General features: G+C 41.9%; 1 protein-coding gene across 1 annotated transcript in view; it reads left to right on the top strand.

Moving 5' to 3' along the window:
• The window catches only part of PLD5 (phospholipase D family member 5), a 112,300-nt gene that overhangs the window by 63,277 nt on the left and 28,986 nt on the right, over positions 1-20,037 (top strand). The window contains exon 4 of the mRNA XM_083496897.1: positions 728-842. Coding sequence (XP_083353023.1) covers positions 728-842 — 115 coding nt within the window. The remainder of the gene's footprint in view (positions 1-727; positions 843-20,037) is intronic.

Genomic DNA, 20,037 nt, shown 5'->3' with positions numbered 1-20,037 from the left:
CAACTCTGCGAAATAAGCTAGGCTGTGAGATAGTTGCTTTTTTAGGGTTTCTTGGAGACCTTCATGGCTGAGCAGGGATTTCAAATTATTTTAACTGCATGGCATTAAGAAGTTGCATACCTTGCAAAGTGCTCTTATTGTAGACACAGAATGTTATGATGCCTCTTATGAACGTCATAGAATCAGAATCATAGAGTTGGAATAGACCACAAGGGTCATTGAGTCCAACCCCCTGCCAAGCAGGAAACAGCATCAGAGCACTCCTGACATATGGTTGTCAAGCCTCTGCTTAAAGACCTCCAAAGTAGGAGACTCCACCACACTCCTTGGCAGCAAATTCCACTGTCAAACAGCTCTTACTGTCTTCCTAATGTTCTTCCTAATGTTTAGGTGGAATCTTCTTTCTTGTAGTTTGGATCCATTGCTCCGCGTCCGCTTCTCTGGAGCAGCAGAAAACAACCTTTCTCCCTCCTCTATATGACATCCTTTTATATATTTGAACATGGCTATCATATCACCCCTTAACCTCCTCTTCTCCAGGCTAAACATGCCCAGCTCATGATTTAGTAATTTTAAATGCTTCTTTCAGAAGACAGATTCAAGTTCCTCTGAAGCATAAAACATTATATCAAAATAGACACCTGAATGTATATTAATTGATGTTGTTTATTTTTGTGTGTCTAGTCATCATTCCCAAGCATGTCTCCTTTGTTGTTTTTCCTACAAGGGGCAGCATCTGTTTGAGAAGTTGCAAGACCTGTTGTCTCAAAATGTAGAGATCAAACTAGTGAGTGATATTCTTCACAAGGAATCCAAATTATTAAATGACCTGAAAAACAAGGGTAAGATCATGGTTTTTATGTTGCTATATATTCACATTAATATATAAGAGTTGCCTTTGCTTGTTCTTAATATGTGGGATGTTGATATAGGCCCAAGTTAAATGCGTAAAACCATTGACTGGATTGCACACTAAAAAATGAAGCCTTTTTAAGTTTAACTAATTTTTGTGGGAAAGTTAAACACGTGCATAACTATTACCCACTTAGATAAACTGAACTTCAAAATGTTTAAAAGTAGCTGGATTTTTTGAAAACACTGATATTCAATATGGAAGCAGTGCTGTTAGATTAAAAGTTTTGAACACAATGCTTATGATTGGCAAGACTTTTCCAGTAAGCATTGTAAGTGGTGATATCAGTGCCCAAGAGTAATTTACTACTGGGGACATAGTATTGTCCCAATGATCCAAATGTTCAGGGAGATCCTGAAATGAAGAATGAAATCACTGAAACATCCAAAAGAGAAAATACAGTGATGGATGACTTCAACTACCCTCACATAGACTGGCTACATATGTGTTCCAGTCATGACAAAGAGGTAAAATTTTCTAGATACCCTAAATGTTGGTCATGGAACTGACCAGAGGAACAAAGCTCTCGGGACCTGGTGTGAGATATAAGTGTTTTTGAGCGAACTAGGAGCAGTGACCATAGTGCTATTAAATTTAATATAAATCTAAATGGTCAATTGCCTAAAAAAATCAAATCCAGTAATTTCCCCAAAATGAGGGAATTGGTAAAAAGGAAGTTGAAGGACAAGTCAAGCAGATCAAATCACTCAAAAATGTTTGGCAGTTGTTTAAAATGCACTCCAGTTGAGCTTCTAATACAGTGGTACCTCGGGTTAAGAACTTAATTCGTTCTGGAGGTCTCTTCTTAACCTGAAACTGTTCTTTACCTGAAGCACTACTTTAGCTAATGGGGCCTCCCTCTGCTGCTGCACAGCCACTGTTCTCATCCTGAAGCAAAGTTCTTAACCCGAGGTACTATTTCTGGGTTAGTGGAGTCTGTAACCTGAAGCGTATGTAACCCAAGGTACCACTGTATAGTATATTGCAGATTAGGGAAATGGGGGACATCCCCAAGGGGATGCCAGCATGGTTAACTAACGGAGTCAAAGAAAGAAGAAGAGGCAAGAAGGCTTCCTTTAAAAAATGAAAGTCTTCTCCAAATGATGAAAACAAAAAAGTAACACAAACTGTGGCAAAAGAAATGCAAACAGGCTATAAAGGGTGCCAAAAAAGAATTTGAGGAGCATATTATATTGCTAAAATACATAAAGACTACCACCAACAAAAATATGTAATTACATTAGTAGAAAGAGAGGCGGCTGGACCCTTGAATGACAAGGGAGTCAAATGTGTGATAAAGAAGGATAATGAGATTGCAGAGAAGGCGGATGAATTCTTTGCATTTGCCTCCACAGCAAAATATATAAGGCAAGCCACTGTGCCTGAACTAACTTAGAAAGGGAGTCTGAGGAACTGAGAAAAATAGTGTTGATGAGAGTTGAAGTTCTAGGCCTAATAAACAAAAAGGGGGAAATGACAGATTACTGGATCCATATGGCATCCAACCAAGAGTTCTCTATATTTTAGAAAAGCAAGTTGTTCATAAGATCAGCCTCAATACCCAATGACTGGAAAGTGGCCACTGTAACAACCATTTTTAAAAAGGGATATGGGAGATGGGGATTCCTAGAAATTATGTTAGTTAGCTTAAGTTTGAAATTCCTGCATTGCAGGGGTGGACTAGATGGCCTTTGGGATACCTTCCAACTCTACAATTCTATGACTTTTCCCCTGGAAAACTGGTGAGAGGTATTGTTAAAGATAAAATAACCAAGCATATAGAAGAACAAGTCTTGCTGCTGCTGAACGAGCATGGCTTCTGTAAGGGTAGGTTAGATTACTGCAACCCGTTATATGAAGGGCTGCCTCTTAAGGTGGTTAGGAAATTTCAGAAGAATTCGGTGGCCATATTGCTCAGCAGGGCAAGACAGTTTGAGCATATTACACAGTTTCTGGCCTGATTGCACTGGCTGCCAGTTAGCTTCCAGGCTCAATTCAAAGTGCCGGTTTTGACCTATAAAGCCTTAAACGGCTCAGGACCTCAGGACCTCAAGGACCACCTTTCCTCATACAAACCAACTCAGATCCTATGATCATCATCTGAGGCCTTTCTTTGTGTGCCTCCTCCATGAAAGCTCCAGAGCATGGCAGCACAAGAACAGGCCTTTTTTGTGGTGGCTCCCCATTTGTGGAATTTTCTCCTCAGGGAGGCTCACCTGGCACCTTCATTATATAACTTTAGGTGTCAGGCAAAAACATCAGGACTTGGGCTGATTGACAGCCTATGCCGACCTTTTAATTGCATTTGTGTGAGGAGGGTTATTCGTTTGTTTTTGTTTTTATCATGTATTTTGTGTCCTCATTTCCAATAATAATACTTCTGGGAAGCAGTTGCTGGAAACCTCATGAGGGGAGAGTGGTGTTGCACTCAGCTCCATCTTGCAAGCTTCACATAGACATCTGGTTGGCCACTGTAAGAATAGAATGCTGGGTGACATGGCCCACTGCCCTGATCCAGCAGAGCTATTCTTACATTTTCTAGAAATCTATTGTAATCACATGACTGCTGGTGAATATGGGTTTCTTGGAATTATTCCTACAGCCAAATTGTTTATCTTCATTGTGCCACTTATAATATACCTTATGTGGGTATAGTATACATCCATTAGCTTTTATGGTTTGTGTGTTAGGGGCAGCACTATAATGGATAAATATTAATGTACCAATACTGCATGCTTCAAAGTTACTTAAGTTAGCTTCTCTTAGGATCCAAGCCAAAGTCAAATGTGTGAGCCATATGGAGCCAAGTTAACTGACATTTTTAGTTGGCTTGTAACTGGCAGTTAAGAATTTTAATTGGTTTTAATTGTTTCGTTTAGTAGAAATGTTGCTATAACAGCACTATTGAGACTTTCAGGCTCATTTTTTTCAAGACAGATTGGTTACTGAATAGGAGCGCAACAGATATTTATTTTCTGTTATCCTTAAGAGATAAAGCAAGTTTGTGTCCTGCTCATTATATGATAAGGCAAATACAATGTAAGACCGCTAGTACTATGCTGGTGTCAGTATCACATGATTCCAAACTTCCCAGGTGATAATTTTAAGCTGTTTCCTTGATATCAAGATAGCACCAGACATTGTTGCCTTCTTTGCTTACATCAGAAGTGGCTTGCTGCATGGGGTAAAGCCATTAGCTCCTTGGCAGACGGGTCACTGGTAGGGAGAGGGCAAGTGTCAATGAGGAGCTTGGCACAGTGCTAGTGCAACAGCAGAGCCAATCCAGTGCTCCTGGTGGTGTGTTTATATCATGCCAATCTCCCCACCACCTCAACCCTCTCCTTCCTCAGGAGAATGGAGAAACTAACTCCCTGGTGAGAGACTACAACATCTGGGCCTTTTTATGTTTCAAAATCAGACGTAGCATGTCTCTGGATTCCAGTTGCTTAGGAACAACATGCAAGAGAAAGCTATTGCCTTCGTGTCCTGCTTGTGGGTTTCACATAAGAATCCTGGTGTGGCGCCGTGGGAAACAGGATGCAGGACTAGAAAGGCTTTTGGTCTGATCCAGCTGGGCTCTTTTTACGTACTCATGTGCCAGCAAAATCAGATTTTCACCAAATTTACAGAAAAATAAATTTCTTATAGCAGAGCCATTATATTTTTCAATGCCTATGTGCCAAATGAAAGAACCACATCATTTAGAACATGCATTTGATTTTAAAGTGGCCCACTGCTGCTTTCTGTGTGCATTAACCATGTCCTAGAGTTATGCACTAGAGACTAAAACTGTTGCTTGCATAATTTCTGAGACATGAATTAACCACTGGCTGATCACTAATATGACATGAGCAAAAGTTTAAGGAAGGGGAGACCAATTCCAATAATTTTGATAATTCTGTTAAGTCAGGAGGGTTGCATGGTTATGTTGACTGTGGGAAAATACTTTTGCTACAGTGCTATTGCAATTTTTTTTTAATTCAATACTTGTCTCTTTTCACTTCTCCCACAAAAGACTAATGATCAAGGTGACTGATGGTTCTTTGTAATCACAGAATCATAGGGGTAACCAGCACAGAATCCTCCATATAGGCCCAAGGTCAGGGATGGTAGAAATTGTAATCTAATCCTGGAAATAATAGGTTTTGGGAAAGTTGAAAGGTCATATACCCCATACACCTCCCCAGGTCTTTCCCTTACTTGTAATCAGTTATGTGCTTGGAATGCATGGCTCTATTTTAGTAGCCTTTTTAGCTTTTTTTTTATTTGGATAACAATTGGGGTTTTTGTTTGTTTGTTTGTTTGTTTGTTTGTTTGTTTAATGAATATGAGTCATTGATTCTTCATCCCAGAATTCTGACACCTGCAAGCAGTCTTCTCAATGACTAATTCAGTTTACAATCTCCATCTACAGACTGAATATACAGACCTCCAGATTTCAACATCCAACCTAACTTTTGTACTCCCACTCCGTCATCCCTCTAACCCTTGATTTATGTTATCTAGCCTAATGCACAGATCTGGAGAACTTGTAAAAATTACTCACTTTTTTGAGACATTGTGGTTTGTCCTAATAACTGTGTTGCCCAACTGTGGATTTTGGAGTGCTTCACTTCTTCTATCTCATGATGATTATGTCAAAGTGCATGTATTGAAAAGGTCCTTCTGCAATGTGTAGTGATTTTACATGCTCTGCAATAAGCATTCAGGTCAGTGAGGCTTTAAACCATTATAGTGTCAACATTCAATACATTAGACGCTCTATGGGAACGTAACCTTATTCTTGCCAAAGTTCCACTGAGAGCCAAAAGCTAGAAAGAGGTAGGCTCAGTTTCACAGCTTTTAACATAAAATTATTCTGAAGCCCAGGGTTAGATGCATTGGGTCTATCTGGGAGGTGGGAGGTGAAATGTAATGAAAACTCCCACCTTAGAAATTTTAAAATATATTTTTTCTGTAATTCACTAGCAGCATCAAAATCAGGCTCATTTTCTCATTCACTTTGCAGGGAAGTGTGAAACCCAGAACCTGTGATGAGATGGTCAAGAGAATGAGGGTAAGTCACCCTGGAATGAGAAAATAATGTGCAAAGTTAGATAAAGATAAAATAAAAGGGTGGTGTTTTTTTAAAGAGGCAAAGAAAAACAAATTTGGAAAAATAAAAAAAATTATGAAAATCATCCTTATGTTCCCATGGAGCTTCCATATATGAATGTTGACACTTCTGAATTCATTGTGACCCAATGGATTGTGGTAGACTTTGGTCCCAGCTCCCCCATAGATCTTGCAGAGTGAATTAGATTCCGTTTCTAACAGCCTCAGTAATAAAGGGCAACATTAAGTCTCATTCAAATGCTCAACAAGCAGCATGGAGGCCACCTGAAATTTAATTAGCATGGTAGCTCTCTGAGAAAGCCAGCCATTTGTGTGCAGTATCTTACTAAACATATCAGGCACCACAGTACAGATTTCTCCACTTCCCACAAACTGTCAAGTGGAATATTTCTGAACAGTGGATCCTCATGGTGTGTCACTGTACACTATACATATATATGTAAAAATCAGTTTAAAATGCAATTAAATAAAACAACTAATAAGAACAGTGCAGCAGCAGCAATCTAGAGTAGTGCCTGGGAGAAAATGAAATGTTTCTACTTGGCGGTGGAAAACCTGCAAGGTCTCTGCCATTTGTGTCTCTAGGTAGGGAAGTGAATTCCAAAGCTGGAGTTAGACCAGTCTGGTACTCAACACCCAATAGGCTAAACCCACAAAGGGACAATGAGAATGAACACACACACTACTACTACTACTACTACTACTACTACTACTAGCAGTAGTACTACATTTTTACTCCTTTTTTTTTTTACCCGAACATGTGCCCTTAACACCAGCTTGAGCTGCTGTTGTTCAAAAGTCAAGCTGTTGTGTAAAAGAGGAGATCAGGTTTTTCTGGTCAGTTAGAACACACAGTTTTATTCTTGTTAGATCAGCTAGGTGTTCTTTTTGTATTTTGCTGATAGTTCCGTTTTTGCTTACCTAAGGAATGTTAGATTGCGTTGAAAGAAATAATTTCTAGCATTATTTGATACCGTGCTTCCAGACAAATAATGTATTTGTATGAAAAGTTAGATTATATTCTGTTTTAACAGCTCAATTTGTTGTTAATCTTCTGTGATTAGAGCTGCTTCTTAGTTCACACTGCCCATATGCTTCAAAACAGTAGTTTGTGTGTGAGTATTTGCTTCAATCTGGCGTTCGTCTGGTGTGAAACATATGCAAGACACTTTACAAAAATAAAATTAGAGTCTCTAAGTTTACAGTGTAAGTAGGCAGCAACAATATCAAAGGCTAAGGCTGCAGTACTGTACATTGAATTCAGTATGGCTCACGTCTGAGTAAACATGGGTAGGATTGCACTGTAAAAGTGGAAAATAAAAGCTATTAATTAATTAAGTATTTATAAACAGGTTTTCATGCTTACAACCCTTGAAATACTTTTTTCTCCATCTCTGCAGTCTTTATTCTAGGGAAATGGGGCCAAAACAAAATCTTAATGTCTCACAAAGAGGGCACAGGGATCCACAGTGGAACATAAGTCTCTCCAAATTGGAAATGCACTTAAATGCTTGTCTCTTATTGTTTCTTTTACCAAAGAAGTCACTATAAAAGGGACTTTCCCCCTTTGGGAGCTGTATTCCTAAGCTGAGAAAACGTATTCCATTACTGTGAAGGTTGATAGTGTAAATCAGGATTTTCTGGTACCAAATTAAGAAATGGGACAGTCGTATGTATGGGAGCCAAGTTTTAGTTACATTTTTCAAAGCTTTGATTTTGTTTTCTGTAAACAGATATGCAATAAAATGTGGGCAGATTTTCATAGATGTTCTATTTAAGGTTTTGATTGACATACTTAATAGCTTTGCTGTCTGAAATGCATGAGCAACAAATGTAGTCAGTTCCTTGGAGCATAATTTTCTGTTAAGCAAAGTTGACAGAAGCCATCAAGAGCATCCTTATAATTGTACAGGCAATGCTCAGCTTATGCTGGGCTCATGTATAGTGCCTAAAGTTTAGGATAGTGCCTAAAGCCAAAGTAATGTATAGTCAAAACACATTGGATTCAATGGAAGGTGGAATTGCCAAGGCTTCTTTTCCTGGACACCCACTACCTTTCCGGCTCCTTTTCATTTGTTTTTTGCCGAGTGTGTATAGCTTAATGTACACAAGTTAAATACACACGTTACAAGTTACCTGTAGTTGCTTCAGTGGCATTCCAACAAAAGACAAAATAATTGAGTATTATGATGTAATCTGAGATTTGGAAAAGTGGCAGTATTTTTCACTACCACCACTTAGGACTAATCTACATCAGTCAGTTAAAATGTTAAAAATGTGTTATAAAAATGTGACACCATCCATCGTCAATGGAAAATTGCATTGAGAGCTATATTACCTTTTAAAAGCATTTTTATAGATCGGTGTAGATTTTTAGTGCAACTTTGCAATATAAATAGGTAACGTTAACTCACATAAATTCTCCAAATGCTATGAATTATGGCATTTTTAAAAATTTAATAGAAAAATAAATAATATGCAAGTTAAATTGTATCATTACACTATTATAGTGGCTGTGCAAATGCGTGGCTGAAACCCCTTCACCTCTTTTGCAAAATTGTTGATATTTTGAGGAAGAGACATCAATAATCGTTAAGGGAGGGTATTGGTAAGGTTGCCATATTTCAAAAAGTGAAAATCCAGACACAAAAAGGTTTTTTGGCAAAATCTTTAAAAAGACAGTTTTTGAGCTATTTTTAATAAAATTTGGCGAAAGGTGAGGAACCACCATAAAGAACGAGACCCAAGGGTATGGAAAAATAAATGAAACTAAACGTTAAGCTGAAAGTGGTGAGTATATATGTTGGAAGGGAGGATAATAAGTTAAAACATTCCTTTTTTTAAAAAAGGTAAATTTAAAGAAAGGATCAGAAATATTGAAATATTGAAATATTCTGTGGGTTTCACATGCTTATGTAGCAGAGACTGGAAACAGTCCTACCTCTCCACACCCTTTCAATGGTCAGGTGTTAAAATGGCAAGTAAATTTCCCTCCAGTGGTGGAGAGCTGCTACTACCAGTTCTCCTACTAGCAGTAGACCATCAAAGAGAGAGTTGTGGGGAGCCAGTGGCTCAGTCCTTGAGCCTTGAAGCTGGCATAGCAACCCTCCCTGCTTTTCTAGGCTTTTCCTCCTTGGGGGGCTGGCGCAAGCTGGCATGGCTTTAGATGCAACAGTGGATCCATTGCTCCACTCCTTGCAGGACACATGTTGGGAATGTCCTGCTGGACTTCCCTTGAGTCTGAAATCATTCTTGCCAGGATCTCTCTTTTTAAAATATTGCATTCCTGAAGAACACAAAAACAGGCCATTTTTCAGTTTAGACGTTTGAGTCAGATGTGCAGTAAAATACGTAGCCTTGTATTATTGACTTGTGCATCCCTCCATTTTACACTTAACCACATTTGAATGCAGAGGGTTTGTACTAATGGAACTTCTGGAACACCTCCAGACATTTGGCATAAAGCTAAGAAGAAAGCTTAAAATGTCTGGAGATGAGTTGCTTTACCATTGTGCCACTGGAAAATATCCAATATGAAATGGTTCTTCTGTCAGCAATTCATCTACTATATATATATATATATATATATATGTTTTCGTAGATTTTCACGGGTACAGGAATGCAGGTTTTGGTGTCCTCGGGTGTCTTCCCGTGTAAAAGTTGGGGTGTCTAGGCGACGTTTCGACGAGGTCTCACTCGTCATCTTCAGGCTGGTGCTTTCGGCTTCTTGTTACTGGAACAGAGCGGGATCTCAGTGTTTGAGTTCCTATAAATACTGTAGAGGGGTGTGGTGTATTGCCTCAAAAGTTCTGGGCAGAGGGGAAGTTCCCAGGCTAGTGTTCTTTTCTTCTTTTGTTCCTTAATTACTTGAGGGATATCTTGAGTGATTTCTTGAGTGATATTCTGAGTACCACTTAGGTGGGTCATTAGGTGTGGATTAGTTGCTAAAGCCTTCGTGTCTTGACCTCTTGAATTTGTGAAGAGTTTTTCTGGGAAGATGGCTGTACTGCACTTAGTTGTGCTTTGGCTTGGCTTCGTGTATAGGGGCGAGCTGTGGTTTTGTGCCCTGTGCCAGCCAGATCTGTGTAGGGATTGTAGGGATAAAATCCAGTTGGAAAACCAAGGGGTCTATGAAATACCCTGCAAAGTCTGCCCAGCCACGTACATTGGACAAACAAACAGACGAATAAATGCACGTATCGCAGAACACAAGAATGCCGTCAAAAAAGAAGAAAAATCTTCCTCTCTTTTCCAACACATGAAAGAAACAGGACACGAAATTAATTTTGCAGATTCCAAATTGCTCTTTAACATGGAACATCACCACAAGAGAATAATCATGGAAGCCATCGAGATAGAGAAACACCCTCACAACATGAACAAGCGTGACGACACGTCCCGCCTGCCAGACATCTGGAAATTAGCCCTCCCCACAAAAACCGACACCAGATCCAGAGGCACACAGAACGCCACCACCAATCAACCACACCAGACCCAAACCCAGACCCTCTCCACAGATAAATTACAGACACCATCCAGTAACCAAACCATAGTGGCACCTCCGGATGCTGCACCCCCCTGCAATCCCTACACAGATCTGGCTGGCACAGGGCACAAAACCACAGCTCGCCCCTATACACGAAGCCAAGCCAAAGCACAACTAAGTGCAGTACAGCCATCTTCCCAGAAAAACTCTTCACAAATTCAAGAGGTCAAGACACGAAGGCTTTAGCAACTAATCCACACCTAATGACCCACCTAAGTGGTACTCAGAATATCACTCAAGAAATCACTCAAGATATCCCTCAAGTAATTAAGGAACAAAAGAAGAAAAGAACACTAGCCTGGGAACTTCCCCTCTGCCCAGAACTTTTGAGGCAATACACCACACCCCTCTACAGTATTTATAGGAACTCAAACACTGAGATCCCGCTCTGTTCCAGTAACAAGAAGCCGAAAGCACCAGCCTGAAGATGACGAGTGAGACCTCGTCGAAACGTCGCCTAGACACCCCAACTTTTACACGGGAAGACACCCGAGGACACCAAAACCTGCATTCCTGTACCCGTGAAAATCTACGAAAACAAATATCTCACCTCTACGGGGAGGAAACCTTCCAGCTGACAAGAACCTACGAGAAACTAGAAATCCGAAGAGCCACCATCTTATGTGATCTCTTGTTCCTACGCAACTGCCGAGACAACAACTTAATTCCCACATGCTTCCAACTTAAATTCCACTCTAAAACCCCAGCTACCGAAAGGATCCTGAAACGAACTGAACTATCCCTAATCAGAAACGAACTACATAAGAAAAGATACCTACTAAACCAAACCAACAAAGATCTGCTCACTCTTCACCTCAAACTCTGTAACAAAATCCACCCTGCACTCTGGGACAAATGCAAACAACTAGCCGTCTGGAGAGCTGAAACTGAGACCTCACATAAGACAGACACACACACCAACAAACTCCACAAACTAGAGAGACGCCAGAAGCCCAGCCACCCTCCACAACAACCCATGAAACAAACAGTACATAACATATCAGACAGGATCCTCACCTCAACTGAAACCAAAGTACTCTCCAAAGGTTTCAACTTTGCAGTTACCCCGAGACGCATCCCCACGGAAAACATCATATGCGGAGTCGAAGCTAGCCTAACCAAAATCAACCCAGATGAAGCCAATAAAATCAGACTTGAAGTCACCAACATCCTCTGCTCCAGCAAACCACCCAGAAGCAATTTACACAAAGAAGAACAGAAAGCACTCACCAACCTGAGGAAAGACAACAACATAATCATTCTCCCAGCAGACAAAGGTAATGCCACTGTTGTGATGAACACATCGGACTACCAAGCAAAACTATCAAATCTACTCCAAGACCCTACCTACCAACCTATAAAAACAGATCCCACCACCTATCTGGAAAAAACCACCAAATCCAAAATAAAAGCCTCTCCTATCAGTGAAGAAATCCAGCTAAGAATCATCCCCAGAGAAAAATCATCCAGATGCCCCAAACTCTACGGCCTCCCCAAGATACACAAAGAAGGAACACCACTCAGACCAATAGTCAGCTCCATAGGCTCACCTCTACAAAATCTCGCTAAATTTCTCGCTAAGCAACTTCAGCCCTATGCAGAATCCATCTCTTCACACGTTACAAACTCCTTCCAGTTCATAGAAACAATAAAGAAGCAAAACCTACATCCCGATGACCTACTTGTGAGCTTCGATGTTGTATCTCTCTTCACACAAGTGCCCATTAATGAAGCCTTGACAGCCATTCAAAACAAATACAATCCCCCCGAATACATCCTGGACCTGACCAACCACTGCCTAACCAACACGTACTTCATCCACAATGGACAAAGATACAAACAGATAGAAGGAGCACCTATGGGATCACCCCTCTCACCGGTCATCGCAAATCTGTACATGGAACACTTTGAAACCAATGCTTTAGACAAGTCAGAACACAAACCCAAACTTTGGCTCAGATATGTTGACGACACCTTTGTAATTTGGCCACACGGGAAAGAAAAACTAGATAGCTTCCTCACACATCTCAACAGCCTACACCCCAAAATACAATTCACTATGGAAATAGAAGCCAACAACCAGCTTCCCTTCCTTGACGTCCTAATCTACAAAAAACCTGATGGCTCCCTAGGACACACTATCTACCGGAAAAAAACACACACCAACCGCTACTTACATGCTCAATCACACCACCACCCTGCACAAATAAACTCCGTAGCCAAGACCCTCATCTCCAGAACCAAACGCCTGGCTGACAAAGACCACTTGACAACTGAGTTACAGAATCTCTCAAATGTGTTAATCGCCAATGGATACCAGCAAAACAGGGTTAAGAAGCTAATCCAAAAAGAAACACCCCCCAAAAACCAAGACACGGAAGAAAACAATGGCATGGCCCTCCTTCCTTATATCAAGGGCACTACAGATAAAATTAGCAAAATCCTCCATAAACACAATATCAAAACAGCCTTTTGCACCAACCAAAAAATAGCCAATATCCTCAGAAACCCCAAAGATAAAATCCAGTTGGAAAACCAAGGGGTCTATGAAATACCCTGCAAAGTCTGCCCAGCCACGTACATTGGACAAACAAACAGACGAATAAATGCACGTATCGCAGAACACAAGAATGCCGTCAAAAAAGAAGAAAAATCTTCCTCTCTTTTCCAACACATGAAAGAAACAGGACACGAAATTAATTTTGCAGATTCCAAATTGCTCTTTAACATGGAACATCACCACAAGAGAATAATCATGGAAGCCATCGAGATAGAGAAACACCCTCACAACATGAACAAGCGTGACGACACGTCCCGCCTGCCAGACATCTGGAAATTAGCCCTCCCCACAAAAACCGACACCAGATCCAGAGGCACACAGAACGCCACCACCAATCAACCACACCAGACCCAAACCCAGACCCTCTCCACAGATAAATTACAGACACCATCCAGTAACCAAACCATAGTGGCACCTCCGGATGCTGCACCCCCCTGCAATCCCTACACAGATCTGGCTGGCACAGGGCACAAAACCACAGCTCGCCCCTATACACGAAGCCAAGCCAAAGCACAACTAAGTGCAGTACAGCCATCTTCCCAGAAAAACTCTTCACAAATTCAAGAGGTCAAGACACGAAGGCTTTAGCAACTAATCCACACCTAATGACCCACCTAAGTGGTACTCAGAATATCACTCAAGAAATCACTCAAGATATCCCTCAAGTAATTAAGGAACAAAAGAAGAAAAGAACACTAGCCTGGGAACTTCCCCTCTGCCCAGAACTTTTGAGGCAATACACCACACCCCTCTACAGTATTTATAGGAACTCAAACACTGAGATCCCGCTCTGTTCCAGTAACAAGAAGCCGAAAGCACCAGCCTGAAGATGACGAGTGAGACCTCGTCGAAACGTCGCCTAGACACCCCAACTTTTACACGGGAAGACACCCGAGGACACCAAAACCTGCATTCCTGTACCCGTGAAAATCTACGAAAACAAATATCTCACCTCTACGGGGAGGAAACCTTCCAGCTGACAAGAACCTACGAGAAACTAGAAATCCGAAGAGCCACCATCTTATGTGATCTCTTGTTCCTACGCAACTGCCGAGACAACAACTTAATTCCCACATGCTTCCAACTTAAATTCCACTCTAAAACCCCAGCTACCGAAAGGATCCTGAAACGAACTGAACTATCCCTAATCAGAAACGAACTACATAAGAAAAGATACCTACTAAACCAAACCAACAAAGATCTGCTCACTCTTCACCTCAAACTCTGTAACAAAATCCACCCTGCACTCTGGGACAAATGCAAACAACTAGCCGTCTGGAGAGCTGAAACTGAGACCTCACATAAGACAGACACACACACCAACAAACTCCACAAACTAGAGAGACGCCAGAAGCCCAGCCACCCTCCACAACAACCCATGAAACAAACAGTACATAACATATCAGACAGGATCCTCACCTCAACTGAAACCAAAGTACTCTCCAAAGGTTTCAACTTTGCAGTTACCCCGAGACGCATCCCCACGGAAAACATCATATGCGGAGTCGAAGCTAGCCTAACCAAAATCAACCCAGATGAAGCCAATAAAATCAGACTTGAAGTCACCAACATCCTCTGCTCCAGCAAACCACCCAGAAGCAATTTACACAAAGAAGAACAGAAAGCACTCACCAACCTGAGGAAAGACAACAACATAATCATTCTCCCAGCAGACAAAGGTAATGCCACTGTTGTGATGAACACATCGGACTACCAAGCAAAACTATCAAATCTACTCCAAGACCCTACCTACCAACCTATAAAAACAGATCCCACCACCTATCTGGAAAAAACCACCAAATCCAAAATAAAAGCCTCTCCTATCAGTGAAGAAATCCAGCTAAGAATCATCCCCAGAGAAAAATCATCCAGATGCCCCAAACTCTACGGCCTCCCCAAGATACACAAAGAAGGAACACCACTCAGACCAATAGTCAGCTCCATAGGCTCACCTCTACAAAATCTCGCTAAATTTCTCGCTAAGCAACTTCAGCCCTATGCAGAATCCATCTCTTCACACGTTACAAACTCCTTCCAGTTCATAGAAACAATAAAGAAGCAAAACCTACATCCCGATGACCTACTTGTGAGCTTCGATGTTGTATCTCTCTTCACACAAGTGCCCATTAATGAAGCCTTGACAGCCATTCAAAACAAATACAATCCCCCCGAATACATCCTGGACCTGACCAACCACTGCCTAACCAACACGTACTTCATCCACAATGGACAAAGATACAAACAGATAGAAGGAGCACCTATGGGATCACCCCTCTCACCGGTCATCGCAAATCTGTACATGGAACACTTTGAAACCAATGCTTTAGACAAGTCAGAACACAAACCCAAACTTTGGCTCAGATAGGTTGACGACACCTTTGTAATTTGGCCACACGGGAAAGAAAAACTAGATAGCTTCCTCACACATCTCAACAGCCTACACCCCAAAATACAATTCACTATGGAAATAGAAGCCAACAACCAGCTTCCCTTCCTTGACGTCCTAATCTACAAAAAACCTGATGGCTCCCTAGGACACACTATCTACCGGAAAAAAACACACACCAACCGCTACTTACATGCTCAATCACACCACCACCCTGCACAAATAAACTCCGTAGCCAAGACCCTCATCTCCAGAACCAAACGCCTGGCTGACAAAGACCACTTGACAACTGAGTTACAGAATCTCTCAAATGTGTTAATCGCCAATGGATACCAGCAAAACAGGGTTAAGAAGCTAATCCAAAAAGAAACACCCCCCAAAAACCAAGACACGGAAGAAAACAATGGCATGGCCCTCCTTCCTTATATCAAGGGCACTACAGATAAAATTAGCAAAATCCTCCATAAACACAATATCAAAACAGCCTTTTGCACCAACCAAAAAATAGCCAATATCCTCAGAAACCCCAAAGATAAAATCCAGTTGGAAAACCAAGGGGTCTATGAAATACCCTGCAAAGTCTGCCCAGCCACGTACATTGGACAAACAAACAGACGAATAAATGCACGTATCGCAGAACACAAGAATGCCGTCAAAAAAGAAGAAAAATCTTCCTCTCTTTTCCAACACATGAAAGAAACAGGACACGAAATTAATTTTGCAGATTCCAAATTGCTCTTTAACATGGAACATCACCACAAGAGAATAATCATGGAAGCCATCGAGATAGAGAAACACCCTCACAACATGAACAAGCGTGACGACACGTCCCGCCTGCCAGACATCTGGAAATTAGCCCTCCCCACAAAAACCGACACCAGATCCAGAGGCACACAGAACGCCACCACCAATCAACCACACCAGACCCAAACCCAGACCCTCTCCACAGATAAATTACAGACACCATCCAGTAACCAAACCATAGTGGCACCTCCGGATGCTGCACCCCCCTGCAATCCCTACACAGATCTGGCTGGCACAGGGCACAAAACCACAGCTCGCCCCTATACACGAAGCCAAGCCAAAGCACAACTAAGTGCAGTACAGCCATCTTCCCAGAAAAACTCTTCACAAATTCAAGAGGTCAAGACACGAAGGCTTTAGCAACTAATCCACACCTAATGACCCACCTAAGTGGTACTCAGAATATCACTCAAGAAATCACTCAAGATATCCCTCAAGTAATTAAGGAACAAAAGAAGAAAAGAACACTAGCCTGGGAACTTCCCCTCTGCCCAGAACTTTTGAGGCAATACACCACACCCCTCTACAGTATTTATAGGAACTCAAACACTGAGATCCCGCTCTGTTCCAGTAACAAGAAGCCGAAAGCACCAGCCTGAAGATGACGAGTGAGACCTCGTCGAAACGTCGCCTAGACACCCCAACTTTTACACGGGAAGACACCCGAGGACACCAAAACCTGCATTCCTGTACCCGTGAAAATCTACGAAAACAAATATCTCACCTCTACGGGGAGGAAACCTTCCAGCTGACAAGAACCTACGAGAAACTAGAAATCCGAAGAGCCACCATCTTATGTGATCTCTTGTTCCTACGCAACTGCCGAGACAACAACTTAATTCCCACATGCTTCCAACTTAAATTCCACTCTAAAACCCCAGCTACCGAAAGGATCCTGAAACGAACTGAACTATCCCTAATCAGAAACGAACTACATAAGAAAAGATACCTACTAAACCAAACCAACAAAGATCTGCTCACTCTTCACCTCAAACTCTGTAACAAAATCCACCCTGCACTCTGGGACAAATGCAAACAACTAGCCGTCTGGAGAGCTGAAACTGAGACCTCACATAAGACAGACACACACACCAACAAACTCCACAAACTAGAGAGACGCCAGAAGCCCAGCCACCCTCCACAACAACCCATGAAACAAACAGTACATAACATATCAGACAGGATCCTCACCTCAACTGAAACCAAAGTACTCTCCAAAGGTTTCAACTTTGCAGTTACCCCGAGACGCATCCCCACGGAAAACATCATATGCGGAGTCGAAGCTAGCCTAACCAAAATCAACCCAGATGAAGCCAATAAAATCAGACTTGAAGTCACCAACATCCTCTGCTCCAGCAAACCACCCAGAAGCAATTTACACAAAGAAGAACAGAAAGCACTCACCAACCTGAGGAAAGACAACAACATAATCATTCTCCCAGCAGACAAAGGTAATGCCACTGTTGTGATGAACACATCGGACTACCAAGCAAAACTATCAAATCTACTCCAAGACCCTACCTACCAACCTATAAAAACAGATCCCACCACCTATCTGGAAAAAACCACCAAATCCAAAATAAAAGCCTCTCCTATCAGTGAAGAAATCCAGCTAAGAATCATCCCCAGAGAAAAATCATCCAGATGCCCCAAACTCTACGGCCTCCCCAAGATACACAAAGAAGGAACACCACTCAGACCAATAGTCAGCTCCATAGGCTCACCTCTACAAAATCTCGCTAAATTTCTCGCTAAGCAACTTCAGCCCTATGCAGAATCCATCTCTTCACACGTTACAAACTCCTTCCAGTTCATAGAAACAATAAAGAAGCAAAACCTACATCCCGATGACCTACTTGTGAGCTTCGATGTTGTATCTCTCTTCACACAAGTGCCCATTAATGAAGCCTTGACAGCCATTCAAAACAAATACAATCCCCCCGAATACATCCTGGACCTGACCAACCACTGCCTAACCAACACGTACTTCATCCACAATGGACAAAGATACAAACAGATAGAAGGAGCACCTATGGGATCACCCCTCTCACCGGTCATCGCAAATCTGTACATGGAACACTTTGAAACCAATGCTTTAGACAAGTCAGAACACAAACCCAAACTTTGGCTCAGATAGGTTGACGACACCTTTGTAATTTGGCCACACGGGAAAGAAAAACTAGATAGCTTCCTCACACATCTCAACAGCCTACACCCCAAAATACAATTCACTATGGAAATAGAAGCCAACAACCAGCTTCCCTTCCTTGACGTCCTAATCTACAAAAAACCTGATGGCTCCCTAGGACACACTATCTACCGGAAAAAAACACACACCAACCGCTACTTACATGCTCAATCACACCACCACCCTGCACAAATAAACTCCGTAGCCAAGACCCTCATCTCCAGAACCAAACGCCTGGCTGACAAAGACCACTTGACAACTGAGTTACAGAATCTCTCAAATGTGTTAATCGCCAATGGATACCAGCAAAACAGGGTTAAGAAGCTAATCCAAAAAGAAACACCCCCCAAAAACCAAGACACGGAAGAAAACAATGGCATGGCCCTCCTTCCTTATATCAAGGGCACTACAGATAAAATTAGCAAAATCCTCCATAAACACAATATCAAAACAGCCTTTTGCACCAACCAAAAAATAGCCAATATCCTCAGAAACCCCAAAGATAAAATCCAGTTGGAAAACCAAAGGGTCTATGAAATACCCTGCAAAGTCTGCCCAGCCACGTACATTGGACAAACAAACAGACGAATAAATGCACGTATCGCAGAACACAAGAATGCCGTCAAAAAAGAAGAAAAATCTTCCTCTCTTTTCCAACACATGAAAGAAACAGGACACGAAATTAATTTTGCAGATTCCAAATTGCTCTTTAACATGGAACATCACCACAAGAGAATAATCATGGAAGCCATCGAGATAGAGAAACACCCTCACAACATGAACAAGCGTGACGACACGTCCCGCCTGCCAGACATCTGGAAATTAGCCCTCCCCACAAAAACCGACACCAGATCCAGAGGCACACAGAACGCCACCACCAATCAACCACACCAGACCCAAACCCAGACCCTCTCCACAGATAAATTACAGACACCATCCAGTAACCAAACCATAGTGGCACCTCCGGATGCTGCACCCCCCTGCAATCCCTACACAGATCTGGCTGGCACAGGGCACAAAACCACAGCTCGCCCCTATACACGAAGCCAAGCCAAAGCACAACTAAGTGCAGTACAGCCATCTTCCCAGAAAAACTCTTCACAAATTCAAGAGGTCAAGACACGAAGGCTTTAGCAACTAATCCACACCTAATGACCCACCTAAGTGGTACTCAGAATATCACTCAAGAAATCACTCAAGATATCCCTCAAGTAATTAAGGAACAAAAGAAGAAAAGAACACTAGCCTGGGAACTTCCCCTCTGCCCAGAACTTTTGAGGCAATACACCACACCCCTCTACAGTATTTATAGGAACTCAAACACTGAGATCCCGCTCTGTTCCAGTAACAAGAAGCCGAAAGCACCAGCCTGAAGATGACGAGTGAGACCTCGTCGAAACGTCGCCTAGACACCCCAACTTTTACACGGGAAGACACCCGAGGACACCAAAACCTGCATTCCTGTACCCGTGAAAATCTACGAAAACAAATATATATATATATATATATGCTTTCGTAGATTTTC

The sequence above is a fragment of the Podarcis liolepis genome, assembly GCF_965112155.1.
Source record: "Podarcis liolepis genome assembly, chromosome: 3".
Taxonomy (NCBI): Eukaryota; Metazoa; Chordata; class Lepidosauria; order Squamata; family Lacertidae; genus Podarcis; species Podarcis liolepis.
This window is presented reverse-complemented; position numbering and strand designations above follow the sequence as displayed.